Here is a 14,606-nt window from a genome sequence, read left to right as displayed (position 1 = left end):
TATCTCAATCTTGTATCTTGTATTGAAACTTTTTACGTTTCTTCGTAAATTAATGCCCTACTACTCTCAAACTTTTTCATGTCAATTAAGGACCCCCAAATTGACCCCAAATGTATTAGGCCGTGGACCCCCATTTGAAAAGATGTGTCTGGGACCACCCCACAAATGGTAAATGGTGCATTTATATAGCGCCTTTATCCAAGGCGCTTTACATAGATTGTGCATTACATTCACCCATTCATACACCGATGGCAGCGGAAACCATGCAAGGCACCAACTAGCACATCGGGAGCAATTAGGGGTTCAGTGTCTTGCTCAAGGACACTTCGACAGTAACTCTGGGGGAGCCCGGGTTCGAACTGGCAACCTTGCGGTTCCCATCCAGGCACTCTACCCCTGAGCCACCGCCGCCCCTACAAGAGAAGATGTTTACGGCTCTAGCTGTGATTCTCAACCATTTTAATTTCAAGGACCCCCAGTTTGACCTGCATTAATCTACGGGCCCACTTTTTTAAAGATTAGTTTTGGGCTTTTCTGCAACTGACATGAAAGAGGGAGAGAGAGAAGGGGAGAGAAATGCAGCAAAGGTCGACATGAACGGGACTCGAACACGCGACGCGCTGTCAGGCCAAAGCCTATATCTGGCATGCGCCTGGACCACTTGGCCAGCGGGCGCCCCTATGGGCCCACATTTAATGGCATTTCTATCTCTGGGACCCCAACTTATATTATTGTTAAATCACTGTTAATTTAACTGTGAGTGTACAAATGGAACCAAATTAACCCGTTATAGGGTCCATTATTTTGGTAACATTTGTACACTCTCAGAGTTACAGACCCATAAGGGTCCATTTGGTTCCTAACTATCTCTAATTTAGCTGGGATTTCCTCAAGTACCCCTGGAGGGACCCCCTTTGAGGACCAATGCCCTACTCTTCGTCATACAACAGTGTCACGCAAACGTTTTGAAAATAGACAATGCATAATGTTCTGAGCATATTGTGAGCTTGTAGATCTTTTACAAATATTTAACCAAAGTATTAACAAGAGCTTGTGACTACATACACAGTTTTACACACAGTACGATCCATAGGAACACTTTATTTTTTATTTATTTTTTCATTTCCTGAGAAGTAACAGTTTTGGACATACAGTACAGTACAGTACAGTGCAAGCCGGTTTCCACCCCGACGGCGTTATCACGAGAACGACATCACGTGCCGGCAAAATGAGGCTGCGAAAGAGGAGGCAGCTCCCAGGTCCCAGGGTCACCGTGGAAAACCAAGGACATGTTGTTAAAGAGACGCTTTAGCCAGAGCCAGTGGAACGGGGTCACATGTTTTATTTTACGGAACACAAGGTCACGACCCTGTGACTTTCGCTCACCCTCAAAAACTGCTCGGAGTCTGGCCTAGAAAGAAGAAAAAACACATATACGACAAATCCCCCCCTCCCTCCCCCACACGTGCTTAGAGAGACCAGACACACGTGTTAGGGATGGTGTTTTTCTTCCCCGTGCTCGTGCTGCTAGAGGTGATCCTCACATAGAAATGACAGACGGTAGAAGTTGACTTTTTAAAAAGTGGGGTATTTTATTTTTGGAGGTTGTGCGTATGCACGCGTGTGCACGCCTAGCCAAATATTTAGTCTACGCAGACATCAATAACGGAGAGGCAGCATCAAAAACGCGCCGTGCATATGCTCTTCACTCTTTTTTCCCTCTCAGTCGAGTATGTTTGCGTTTTTCCTTAACGGCTGCATTTCTCTTATTCTCATGTCTTCAGTATGGCAGTGATTTATGGCTGGAGAGCAGCGACTCGGGCGAGGCTGGAGCTCACGGGGCCTCCAGAAGAGCCAGTGTGTCTGTCGGCCAGGGTGGTCCTCAGGCCCACAGGCACAATGCGTTTAAACAGGTAAGAGAGCCAGGGGTCCTCACTCCTCAGGCCCACAAGCACAATGCATTTAAACAGGTAAGAGAGCCAGGGGTCCTCACTCCTCAGGCCCACAAGCACAATGCGTTTAATAAACAGGTAAGAGACACTAAAGGTCAGCCATTCCCATAACCTGCTGTGGGCCAAAAGCCCACTGGTGGTCCGTGAGGGTATTGCAAGTGGGCCCCCAACTAGTTGGCAAAACACTAAGATTGTATTGATAATAATAGAGGGTATGCGCTATATGCGCATGCATAAAGTGAGTGGCAAATCGAGTGGCAAAGTGAGTTTTAACATCGTTTAATGTGATTTAATGCAATCAGATAATGCAGATTTAATGCAACTTTTCTATTCGGATGTAAGGGCTGTCAAGGCCAGAATGTCATTATTTGCGACTCAGTAGACGTTCCTGCATAACTTCCGGGTATGATGATGATGTCACGCGCATACCCTCTGTACAACAAAATGTGAAAATTGAAAAACAAACGTTGAAAAACAAGTTTTCATTGTGATTCCGGTGAATATAGGAGCAATTTTAGACTTGAAGGAGGCCTATCTTTTGTTTTCTTCAACAAAAAGCTTGCAGCGTGGCACAAAGTTACGCACTGTGAGCTTGTATATCTGTTTTTTTAACGCTAAAATCTATAATGACCGGATAACCCGTGGGTTAAAGCAAACTACGTTAGCTCCAGTGATCCCAGAAGCCATCAGTTGATTGATCATCAAAATAAACTTGCTTTGAAAATGCACACGGCCCACCCATCAGCTAAGTGGTCAGATGGGTGGGCCACCCACCCATCTGGTGGTCAGAAGTGGAGCCTGATCCAGAAAAGGTTGGGAACCACTGCCCAAGATAACAAACTCACATTCGGTTTCTCATTTATCTCAGTGTTTAGCAATCATGAAGATTGTATTACATTTTTGAATGGCCTCGTCAGCTGTGGGTTATAAAGAAATAAATAAATGATGGTGATATGAGGCTTCTACAGGACTATTTACATAGAGTAATAAAATATTTCTAATTAAAATGTGAACAGCATGAACATGAGCAACACTTTGATCTTCATAAAAGCCATCACTTAGTCTTTCCCTGTGGATGACTTGAAAAGCTACTGCTATTTATGTCCATCTGCCTTTTATTAAATTATTAAACGTTTTTTATTTATTTTCGTCTGCCTTTAGCCCACAGACCGAACGGTCTCCCTCGGCGTGGCCAAACCGAAAACCGACAAAGATGCCGGCATCGACGACCGCCACAAGACCGCCACGGCGACTGACCGCGGCGCCAAAGAGGCTGCGCGCAGACATGCCTCCGTAGGGGTGTGCCTGCCCCAGCGATGCCCGTCTCCATCCACACGCCCGCCCACTACACTGGCCTTGCCCGGCGGGGCCCGGCGGGCCGCCAGCAAGAGCCCCAACAGAGCGGGCGCCTCGCCCGGTGAGATGCCTCCCAACATGCTGAACGAACTCAAGTCTGTGCTGAGCAGGGCCGGGGGCCAAAGCGCCAAGGACAATGTCTGAGAGAGATAGAGTGAGTGGACAGGAAAAGCTGGGTCAAAGTAAGCAACCTGCAGGAACGGCGCCCGCTTCGAGAGAGAGGGAGAATGATGGCGGTTGATGAGGAGAAATACTCCAAAGGTTAAAGGAGAGAGCAGTCAAAATGGGCTCTATGTATACATACACGCCCCATGCGGGTGAATAACTCTGAACCCATTTGGTTCCATTTGTACACACTCAGAGTTATGGGGGTCCTTGAAATGGAATAGAGCCTTCATTAACGGTAGAATCATCGGTAACACCCGGAAGTAGGACGAGTTATTCTGTGTGCATAGGGCCTATTGTCAACCAGAAAGTGAATACGAACAATGTCTGCCAAGTAGCTCCGCTGGGAGGGACCACTGACCCATGTGCTACACTACAACATTGATTTAAATAGCACTCCTACACGACTGTCGTTTTCTGTTCTGCTCTCACAACTTTGTGAACATCCTGAACTATCAACACACAACAGACAACAGGAAACATGGTTGCCATGGCAAAAGTTGACTAAAAACGAAATATCCCTTAAAATACATTGCCAAACACGCTTGGGGTCATTTTAACGTCTACGCAGACAGTTTTTTTTGAGTTGCTTGATTCAGTATTTACTGTTTAGATATTTGATATTTATTTTATCAGACACAGTCCTTCCTATCCTAAATATCCCTTTAAAGCCATATAATAGGGTGCAGTACTTAGTTTAGATAGTTTTTGGTTTATACTAGTCATTGGTTAGACCAGTCATTAGTCCTACAACTACAACCTATCTCCAACCCTCACCCTAAACCTAACCTCCCAAGTAAAGTATGCACCCCATATAATACTTATTTGACCAGGGGTTTATACTATTCCCGACCTATTCCCAGCTCACAATGCTTCGCAACCCACTGTGAGATAGATAGATAGATAGATAGATAGATAGATAGATAGATAGATAGATATGTTCAGTCGCCCAGACGTACCACAGCAGACCCACCTATGTGACGTTAATGAGCACCAGTATGACTATTAGTACCAGTAGGGGCGCTGTTGTGCGAGAAACAGAGAGAGAGTGCTGCACTGTTGCCTGCTAATGAGAGAGGGGGGGGGGGGGGTTGCACCACTCAGTTCACACGTGTGTGATTTTTTATTTATAATTGTGTTTACATTTGATGGGACAGGACCAGCAATACACTTAATTTTGGGAGCAACTTTAGTGTACTCTTTGGTTTTGTTGAAGAAAAAAATATTATAAAACATTTCATGCTCTTTGTTCGCAAAACGGATAAACGCCAGCGTTGTCCTCTTATAGCGATGTAGCTTCACCAGGCAAATGTGCTCATAAGTAAGGAATTTATATTTCATGTTGCATTTGATGCATTCCCTTTGGCATACTGGATAGATTTATATGAATGGATAGAGTTTCTAAGTAATTCAAAAGCTTCTTCGAGGTCTTATACAGTATCAATACCAGTGGGGATTCCAACAAACAGACTTAATAAAAACATCTGCAACTTATTGCCTTTTTGTTTTCACAGATTTAATCAAATGCTCTTTTTGGTGAGTATAAATTCTCGGTCTCAAGCCATTCACGCTCATTGAATAATGTATAGCGGGCTGAATATGCGCACACAGGCAATTGTCACTCAGATATATCGCCCATGAAACTTTCATTTCCGAACAGTTTTGTTTTATTTTATTTTATGCTTGTCCTCTATTTCATGTCCTTTATGTTCTAATGGAGCTGCCACGCCTGTGCATTAACGGTCTTAAGATGCTGTGCTGCAGTCTGCATACTGTAGTCTATTGGTCATGTTATCTGTACACACACATTTTCCTTTGGTCGATGATTAGCCTGTTTTTTGGCGTTTTCATTAAAGACATTTTTCTAAAGAAATATCGTCTCCATACGGTGTGACTGTGTACACACTTCTTTGTTGGATGTGTGTGTGTGTGTGTGTGTGTGTGTGTGTGTGTGTGTGTGTGTGTGTGTGTGTGTGTGCGTGTGTGTGCGTGCACGCGCGCGCATGCCTGCCTGCCTGCCTGCCTGCCTGTGTGTGCGTGAATAGTTTATTCCTTCTCCCGCTGTCCCCCGAGGCCTCAGGTGTATGAAGGTCGCCATATGGTGCCAGGGAGCTCAGTGACTAAGCCCCGCAAAGTGATTAAAGACATTATGAGTGCCGACATTGACCTTGTCATTCAGCGAGAGGTCGTGGTGTGAGATGGATGCGCTTCGCTGTCATGTGTGCACATGTGGACCTGCGGCCGAGGGGCGGGGCGGCCACGCTTTAATGCCATGCCTCACCCCAGACGGCGATGAGACAGAGACCGAGGGGGCAAGAAGGAATACAGGAGAGAGTTGATATACCTGTCTCTACGAGAGAGAGTTGACAGTTATTTCAGAAGAATAGACATGAGCCCTTTGGGGTGACCGTGAGAAGGTTTTCAATTAAACGGGGGAGCCGCTGTGGTTTTAGAAACAAGGGATGTTACCCTTTAATCCGGTATGATTTTGAGATGTGGAGCGGTATTGATCACCCCCAGGCTGCTAGCGGAATCCTCCACCGAGGTCGTGGCGTGATCTCTGTCTTCTTGCTCTCTCTTTCTCTCTGTCTCCTTCTGTGAATAACATAAATATCAATCTAAGAAGAACTACAAAGAAAGAAAATGAATTTGACAGACTGGGAAGATTGGCAGGCAGAGCTATGATAATATTTGTTGAGAGACATCTTTATCATGATATATGTGCATATCTGCGGTCGCTTGTCCTCAGGTGGTTTTAACTCAGAAAGGTATGCAATTATTTTTTCCTCCTTTGCCGCCATATGCTCCTCCTAATCAGATGTATACTGTATATGTATAGAGAGGGAAGGACATACGTTTCTTCCAGAAAGGTGCGTCGCAGATCTATACAAGGAAAGGCACAAAGAAATGGAGCAATCTTCTTTGCTTCCTGTCCAGCCAATGTACAGTAAATTCAAGACACACGCACACTGCATAACATGGATGCTGAGCTGTGGCTCCTGTGATTTACATTTCCAGAAAGGGTAGGCCTTACATTAATGGAGCCGTTCATTTTCTGCAGCTATAAATAGCTCACCATATGATGCAGTCGTGCTGCTCGCTGCTCTTTTTTTTCCCCGCTGATCCACACATTCCACCCTCTAATCTCAATTCTATTAATGTCTCGGGAGATATTTACGACACGTGGACCCTTTTAGCCTGACATGGCTGTAAAGTATATGCTCAAACCAAGCCAAGCTTTATCTAATTAAAAGCCTCTGCAATCGCAATTCAACTGGGAGCAAGTCCTTAAAACCTCAATCAGTAGCAGCTACTCCCCACAGGTTGAGGATGGGATTTGAACCTCGGCAATGCAAATGGAAAAAGGGAATGTAAGATATTCCAATTAACTGGGCTTGTGATTGGATGCATAGTTCAAATCGGTGAAACTATTAGCCTATATTGATATTATTGACAGATGCAGGAGAGGACTGAGGACCCCACTGGAGTAAATTGTATTTGCTCTAATACACACTGCTCTAATTTTGCTGAGTAGGCTATGAGAAGGGTAAATTGACGCACACATGCACATAAAGTATCGACATCTTTGGAGGTCTGAGATATTTCACAGGGGCATAATAATGTCATATTTGTGTTTTAAAGGGATCACAGCTCACCAAATGAAAATTGTATTAATTTGTAGGCTACTATATGTACATGCAATGCATGATATTGTCCAACTATCCATTTTGTAGCGCACTCACCTCCCTGCTCAAGAAGCAGAGGAGATCTGAACCAGGAGCAGTGGACACTCCACAGGCAGTATTGTATTACCATTTTCAATCTACCGGTATCTGCATAATTGATTCTCACTAATGCCCATTATAAGATTACACCTGCACTTCTGTCTACTCATTCTGTCTCACAGCTGATTTGTCCATTTCAAACAAGATATTATTGTTTATTGATGCAAGAACATCTGTCTATCTATGTTCTGTTTCAGCACGCCAACTTTCCAGGAAGAGAAAGGCTATGGTTTCTATTAACGTGGAATGCCCATCGATGATGATGTCAATTGGTAGGCATGTTTCTGAAATGTCCATAGTCCACTAATGAGCCACATATTGAGTGGGTGGAAACTGTGCCATCTTACAATGAGCATTGAGGGCCAATTGTAAGATAAAGTTGAAAATGGGTGTAAGTCCAACCCATTTAGACCTGCATGGAAAAGGCCTCCTATCCTGACCTAAGTTTTCTGAAAAACATAATTTGACTTTTATGTTTGCTATATATACAGTAGAGTAGACTATAGGCATAAGCTATAGCAACAGCTATGCAGTTACTGTTACAAGGGCTTCCTGCCTGGAATGAAAGGTATAACAACGAAAAGGGGTCCCAGGCCCAAATGATAATAATAGCCTATATGCCTACTACAAAATAGCTGATCTACCAAAAATCTTTGGAAATCGCTTTGACAAGACACAATTTTGCCCAAAATATGCAGTTTTTTAATGAAACTAAATTGTGATTATCAAACCTTTTCATGCCATCTTAAAACCAGTGTTGGGACGTAACGTAACGTAAATAACGCGTTACAGTAACGCCGTTACGTTCGGCAGTAACGGTTGCTGTAACGCGTTATTTTTTTAAATTCAGTAACTTGTTACCGTTACTACATGGTGCGTTATTCCGTTACTCTTCCGTTATTTTTCATGTAGTCTCGATCGGGGGAGAATGAGAAGAACTGCGGGAGAGAAGGGGGAGGAGTGTGTGTGCGTTTGTGTGTGTGTGTGTGTGTGTGTGTAGGCTACTACACGTGGTGATGCGCAAGTTTGTTTACTCTGACTAGTGTCATGGCGGCGCCCATATCGCAAATGGCTATATTCCTCCTTATTTCCTTCAGCTGCTCCAATCCAGCACAAAGTACAGTCAAAGTAAGTTGTTGAGTCCCAGCAAATTATGACGATCCCATTCCCACCGGCTATACCACCGTGTGTTTGTTTATGTCGGTCGCGTGTGTGTGTGTGTGTGTGTGTGTGTGTGTGTGTGTGTGTCGTGTGCGCCGTGTATGCACATCATGTGAGCGAGCGAGCGAGCGAGAGAAAAAGAGAGAGAGAGAGAGAAAGAGAGAGACACTGAAAGAGGCTGCGCGTTCGTGTGTGTGTGTGTGTGTGTGTGTGTGTGTGTGAGACAGTGTGCGTAGCCTAGCTACTTTTGAGCGAGAGAGAGAGACGGACAGATACTGAAAGAGACTTTGCGCGTGTGTTTGATTATCAAATATTAATTCTGGTTTTGGTCTTACTTTGTTTATAAATCCAGACTCAAATTAGTATTGCCACCACCACCAAGAGCAGCTATGAGCTATCTCAGCCTATCTGCACAGTATACAACATTCACTGGAGCAGTGGAACTGGAACCCTCATGTTGTTGGTTGTAGCCTACTTGTATTTAGTTGTTTGCTATAAATATGTATTGATAGGCCTACATAGCATCATCAAAATCACCACCAGTCCCCCCCCTGCTATTGGTATATTATTATCACTGTACTGAACTGAAGGCATGAATGAATGGCCTGGAAGTGGGAGCCCGTTTTTCTTTTTGAGTGGAGCAAACAATCTATTATAGACAACTATGTGTGTCCCTGGTTAGCTGGCTGTGTCCCTGGGTCTGAGCACGGAAATAGCATATTTTCTCCACCAAGTGTTTTGGATGCGGGGCGGCTCGCCGGAACCGGCACCGGCGAGCCGAGCCGAAAAGTAACGAAAAAGTTACTTTTTGAAGTAACGCTTTACTTTTTGGTTTAAGTAACAGTAAAGTAACTAAGTTACTTTTGAAATGATGTAACTAGTAACTGTAACTAGTTACTTTTTAAAAGTAACGGTCCCAACACTGCTTAAAACACAAGGAAAGTAGACAAATCATAGCAAACTACACATATAAGCTGACAGTGACACTGCTACCAATCACAGTTCCCACAAAAGTAGAATAGATTTTTAATATAGGAGCCGCAGGCACGTGTTCGCAGACGCGTTGTGAGCTTGTAGATCTGTTATTTTCGCCCTTTAAACATAATACATAATGTATTATGTTTTATGTTTAAAGGGCTTTGGGCTTTTCTTCATAGACGCTGTACCTGTTTCTGTCGCAAAATCTAACCTGGCAACCCTGGAAGCAGCTTGGGCTTGTTTTCATAGACCCATGTTGCTTGTTTCTGTCGCCAAAACGAACCAGACAAGGCAACTGAATGCACGGGCCGCCAGCGGAGACGCGCACCACGCACTTTCACACAACACAACTCGGAGTCGTTGCTGCAAGAAGACACAAACAGCACCCGCCTGCTCCATTTATGAACAACATGCTGCTAGTTTGTAAACAACATGATGGTGCTATTGTTGATACACGTCACTCGGATCAGAAAGTGGCGGTAATGCACCAAAAAGATGCCAACTGGCCGCCAAAAAGCTGTCTGCATTAATTAGACCCTGAGCTTGGGTCAGGTGTGTGCATTAGATAATGCAGCATGCACCCCAGAGCTCCAGACAGGCAAGTGGATTACCGGTACTTGTGTTGTGAAAACATTCTGAAGTCTGAAGAAATGTTGACATTTTTAGTTGTAGGTTAGGCTCATGCTCACTTTAGCATGTTAACTTTGTTCTTTATTTGCTGATACATTATACTGATACAGCTACAATGTAGCTGTAGCTGAGCTACAGCAGTATATAGCCCACTGCTCATGTTAGCACATTAGCAGCACAAACTGCACACCAGTGTAACAGAGTTTATTGGGTTCCACTATATTTTCAACAAGAGTCTGTATGTTTACTGTGATACTGTGATGAATACTATAGTTGTTCTAAACATGCTTTTGGTCACACTGTTAACTCTGTTATAGACGTGCTGAGGATTGGGTGTGTTACACAGACAGAAACTGACCAGACAGATACGTCTGTGTATTTACCAGGTATATTGTGTTGTTATTTCCTTGAAATCTGTGTTGTATGTTTATTGAGTGGTGTCAGTCTAACATGAGACATGCCCATGACGTGCTGAGGATTGGGTGTGTTACACAGACAGAAACTGACCAGATAGTACGTCTGTGTATTTGTATTTACCAGATTAAACTGTCAACAAAGAGAGAAGTCGTCCGGAACTTCATTATTCCACAACACAACGCAGATCACACGTTACATAAGCAGCAGCATGCTACAGCTACACATACAGGTAAGGTAGGCCTATAGACCCCAGCCTAGTCCCTTTCGGGACCCTCGTCCTTTTCTGTATTTGGGACGTGTGTTCAGTGGTGAAAATGGGCTAGCCTACTTCCTACTGGGTCCTTCAAATAAACAATTAGGTGCTGCACAGGTGAACATAATTATAGTAGGCTACTTGATGTGGCAATTATAAACTATATGCCATTATGGATGAGTGATGTAACTGCATACTGTACATTTCTTATGATGGCCAAACTGAAGCCAAGCAAAACTTGACATGAGGCTTTTTTTTTCTCGACTCAAATTAAATTAAAAAGTACTGAGTCTGACACTAGACCTATGTAATACATTTTGGTCAAGTTATCATGAATGATGATGAAGGCAAACATCCAGAGGCTGTTACTGTAGCGAGTGTAGGCCTTTGCCTTAGCCTAAATATTTACTAGTCAATAATTTTTCAATTGTTTTATTCAAAAGTGACCTAGAAAGGTATATGTAGAATTGCTGGAAATGTATTTAAATATGAACATTTAATTCAATGTAGGTGTCCTAAGACAGACCATACTGATTTGGCCTGTACTACTTTCCAACACATCTTTGTTTTCCAGAGTCAACTGAATTAAGACTCGCAAGAGGTCATCACGAGTGGATTAAGCTCCATCCCTCTAGTCACCCGAGAGAGGATTTGCTTCACTGCAATAGGAGGAAATCATTAGTACTCTTCGACAGTAAACCCCACCACCTCCGTCCTCCTCAAAGGTAGGCTGTCTATTTAATTGATGATGAACTTGAGTAAGTTTAACTGTTGCCTATATTATTTGTTTTGTATGTGCATGGCTGACACTATAATTTGTTTGGACTGTGTGCCCAAATGTTTCTCTCCCTTATGGCTGCCGTGTCTTCGATGCCCTTAATGCATCTGTTTTCTGGCTCTTCTTGACCTTAACTCAATTCAACCTCAAGTTTATTGTCACATCACGACAAGTTTACACCCATATAAAGGAGTGAGTGAAATTACTTTGTGAAAGTTTCCCACAGTTTCATTAAACAAGACGTTTCTTGTATGTTGCTCAAATAAGAGTCAGAATAGGGTCGGCGTGCGGTGTCTGGTTGCTATAGGCTGGGCCGAGCTTACCAGCCAGGGACGTGCACACATAGATATCAAAGGGGGCTTCAGCCCCCGCCCTTTTACCCGTCTGTAAAACAACTGCCCTCTCCGTCCAGACCACGAATGCAGCGTTTACTATGGTGCAAGAAATGCAAATGCCCTCCCCTCCTTTCCATGCCATACCGGACGGCAGCATTCAGGAGAATTGTTTTTCTCCTGAACTTGAACGCAGCATTTTCCATTGAACTAATTTGTTTCTAAATCCATGTCGTACACCACATCTCCAGTAGATAAGAGTGCAGGGTTGCGCCCCGAAAATAGCTCTAGAAAAATAGCCCAGAAAAAGCTCTCGACGTGTTGTGCGCTGCGACATGTTGAGAGCTTGTAGATCTGATATTTTTTGCTATGTTGGGCCAAACGATTTCAGCCCCTGCCTCTCTAACATTCTCTGCACATGCCTGTTACCAGCACTCCACTTGCCTCCACACTTCCACTGACTAATCATAAGTAGGTTCTACAGTAGGCTTATTCAGGCACATTTCAGCCACCTCTTTTGCCCATTATAGGACCACTCTATACGCCTATGTTAACATCATTCTACAGGCCACAGGTTTCTGCGTTACACTTTTTTTCCCTCTTTTTTTTCTCCCTGTGGCGCTAGAGCGAGACTGACCAAAGACTGGTCGAGATTCTAGTACATGGAATGTATGGGTCCCATACGTTTCTTACGTTACTTTCATAACTCTGTGTGTGTGTAATATGTAACCTACCGTTTGTCTCTTAAGATTGTTGCAGCTGATACAGTATACTGCTATATTGGCCACTATGTGATAGGGCTGCCGTAATTGTCCAAAAATTGGATTCGGATATTCGTTTTAAAAACCCACGTGGATTCGAACAATTCGAGCCATTCGGATTTCGGATTTCAATTCGAGCCAATCGTTTTTTTTAATAATTATATTTACACCAATACAACCTGAGACATAACATTTAAGATCGCATTGCTGGCGCAACTCTCTCTCTCCGCGCATTGGTGTTGCTGAAAACTGAGATGGAACGGAACGCATACATTCTCCCTTCTCCAGTAAAAAAAATTTCTTAAATGAGCAATCCTACCACACAGCCTCCGTGCCTCAAAACGAGGCACGGAGGCAGTGTTAATTCTGCTGCATTATTATTATCTGTGGACTGTGGGTCTGCTGCCGACGTTATGAAACTTTTTAGCTGGCTAGCGCCTGCGCTTCGCTGTTATGCTCAAATTAGTGACCCTAAAGAATTCTGAGGCAACGTGGCTGGAGACGAGGCAGCCAATCAGAACTGCGCTGCGCTGCGCTGTATAGTCTGTGTTTAGGAAATGTGCGAGGCTGCTGATTTATTCTTCAATGTATGCCGTTGTCGGCGTGTCGCGTGGCAAATATAACTAATCTACAAGCTCACAAGTCACAACGCTTACCCATGGCACCGAAAACTAATAATAATAATAAATAAAAATAAAAAATTTATTATTATTTTTAATTCGAACCTTAATTTTATATATTCGGTTATTAATTTTTTTTTTGATTCGAATCTATATTCGGATATAGAATATTCGTTGGCAGCACTACTATGTGACATGCAGTACGTTTACGTTATTTTATATACCCTATAAGCTACTGTTCAGGGCATGCACCTGATTGGCCGTATAGGCCCACCCAATAATGTATATTAGGTCCACCTACAAATTAATGACTGGCCTCACCAGTGCTGCGGACCTCCGAACTCTCGGTCATTTTCATATAGTAATGCGCACCAGAGGTGGAATGAGAAACGAGACCCGGCCGACCTCGACCGTACTGCTATCCAATGACTGCCGCCTGCGCTGGTGGGGAGACGGGGCAAAAGAGGGCAAAGGAGAGAGGAAAATGTGAGAGGAAGGACGTGATTGAGGGAAAGGGATCAGGAAGGGTTGGTAGAATGAGAAGGACGGCGTGAGCTTATGTGCATAATGTTGATGAACAAAAATAACACGTACTGCATGTCTGCAAATGAGAGCGGGATGGAGAGTAGTTGTCGTGAACACCCTGTGTCTTTATTGGCTCTTCTGGGTCCTTGTAGCAATCCTATACTGTATAATAATTAATTATATGATATACTATATTTAATAAATAGGCCTACCTTTTGTTTTGCTGTTTTCCTCACAGAATCAAAGGTTTTATGGTCATGGTTCACCAGGACCCTGGATGGCTTGATTCTAGGCTTAAAATAATTGATATTTTGGAAATCTCTATGGGGAAAATGAAATGCGTTTGCTTTTTCTTTATGAAACCCTAAAATTCCCTATACACCCATGAATTGCTGAAAATAGCCAGTCTACAATGTTTGTCCATTATGACATGCCCAGAATGGGGACGCTAGGGTTCAAGTGAGATGGTCAACATTACATTTCAGGACACCGCGTCATGCTCCCTTCCCAAGGACACACGCATAGATTGGAATTAAGCTATCGATTAGAATCAGAGAGACCCACATTATTCGCCGCCTCATTCAGAGTTCATTATTTATTTAGCGTCTGATCTAGTGTCTGATCTAGAGTGCCAGTTGTCCGCTGCCACTCCGCCCTTTGTTTGGCCTGAATTATGCTATCAAAGGAGTGAGCGGAAGAGTGACATATTAGAAAGGAGGCAAACATTAGCTTGTTAATTTAAAGATTCATCGTTACTCTAGTAGGTCTCTATGCAGCGGCGTCCTCGGGGCATTCGTCTGTGTTTGGGTAAGCTAATGGCTAACCATCTTACGCAGGAGGAAAGCCCCCCATCAGACGAGGAGCTTACCATGTTATTGCACAACATTAATGAG

The 14,606-nt window shown here is 43.6% G+C and overlaps 1 protein-coding gene across 2 annotated transcripts in view; it reads left to right on the top strand.

The window, feature by feature from the left end:
* arap2 (ArfGAP with RhoGAP domain, ankyrin repeat and PH domain 2) overlaps positions 1 to 3,836 on the top strand; it is a 152,261-nt gene extending 148,425 nt beyond the window's left edge. The window contains exons 33-35 of one of the 2 annotated variants that reach the window (XM_080792673.1): positions 1,785 to 1,886; positions 1,944 to 1,970; positions 3,114 to 3,836. In XM_080792673.1, the coding sequence (XP_080648799.1) occupies positions 1,785 to 1,886; positions 1,944 to 1,970; positions 3,114 to 3,452 (468 nt within the window). In that variant the 3' untranslated portion in view covers positions 3,453 to 3,836. Of the gene's footprint in view, positions 1 to 1,784; positions 1,914 to 1,943; positions 1,971 to 3,113 lie in introns of both variants that reach the window. The other variant, XM_080792674.1, reaches the window with a different exon arrangement.
* Positions 3,837 to 14,606: the final 10,770 nt, after the last annotated feature.

This window comes from Protomyctophum bolini, assembly GCF_963924005.1.
Source record: "Protomyctophum bolini genome assembly, chromosome: 20".
Classification (NCBI taxonomy): Eukaryota; Metazoa; Chordata; class Actinopteri; order Myctophiformes; family Myctophidae; genus Protomyctophum; species Protomyctophum bolini.
The sequence above is the reverse complement of the archived record's forward strand: the minus strand, read 5'-3'. Positions and strand labels throughout refer to the sequence as shown.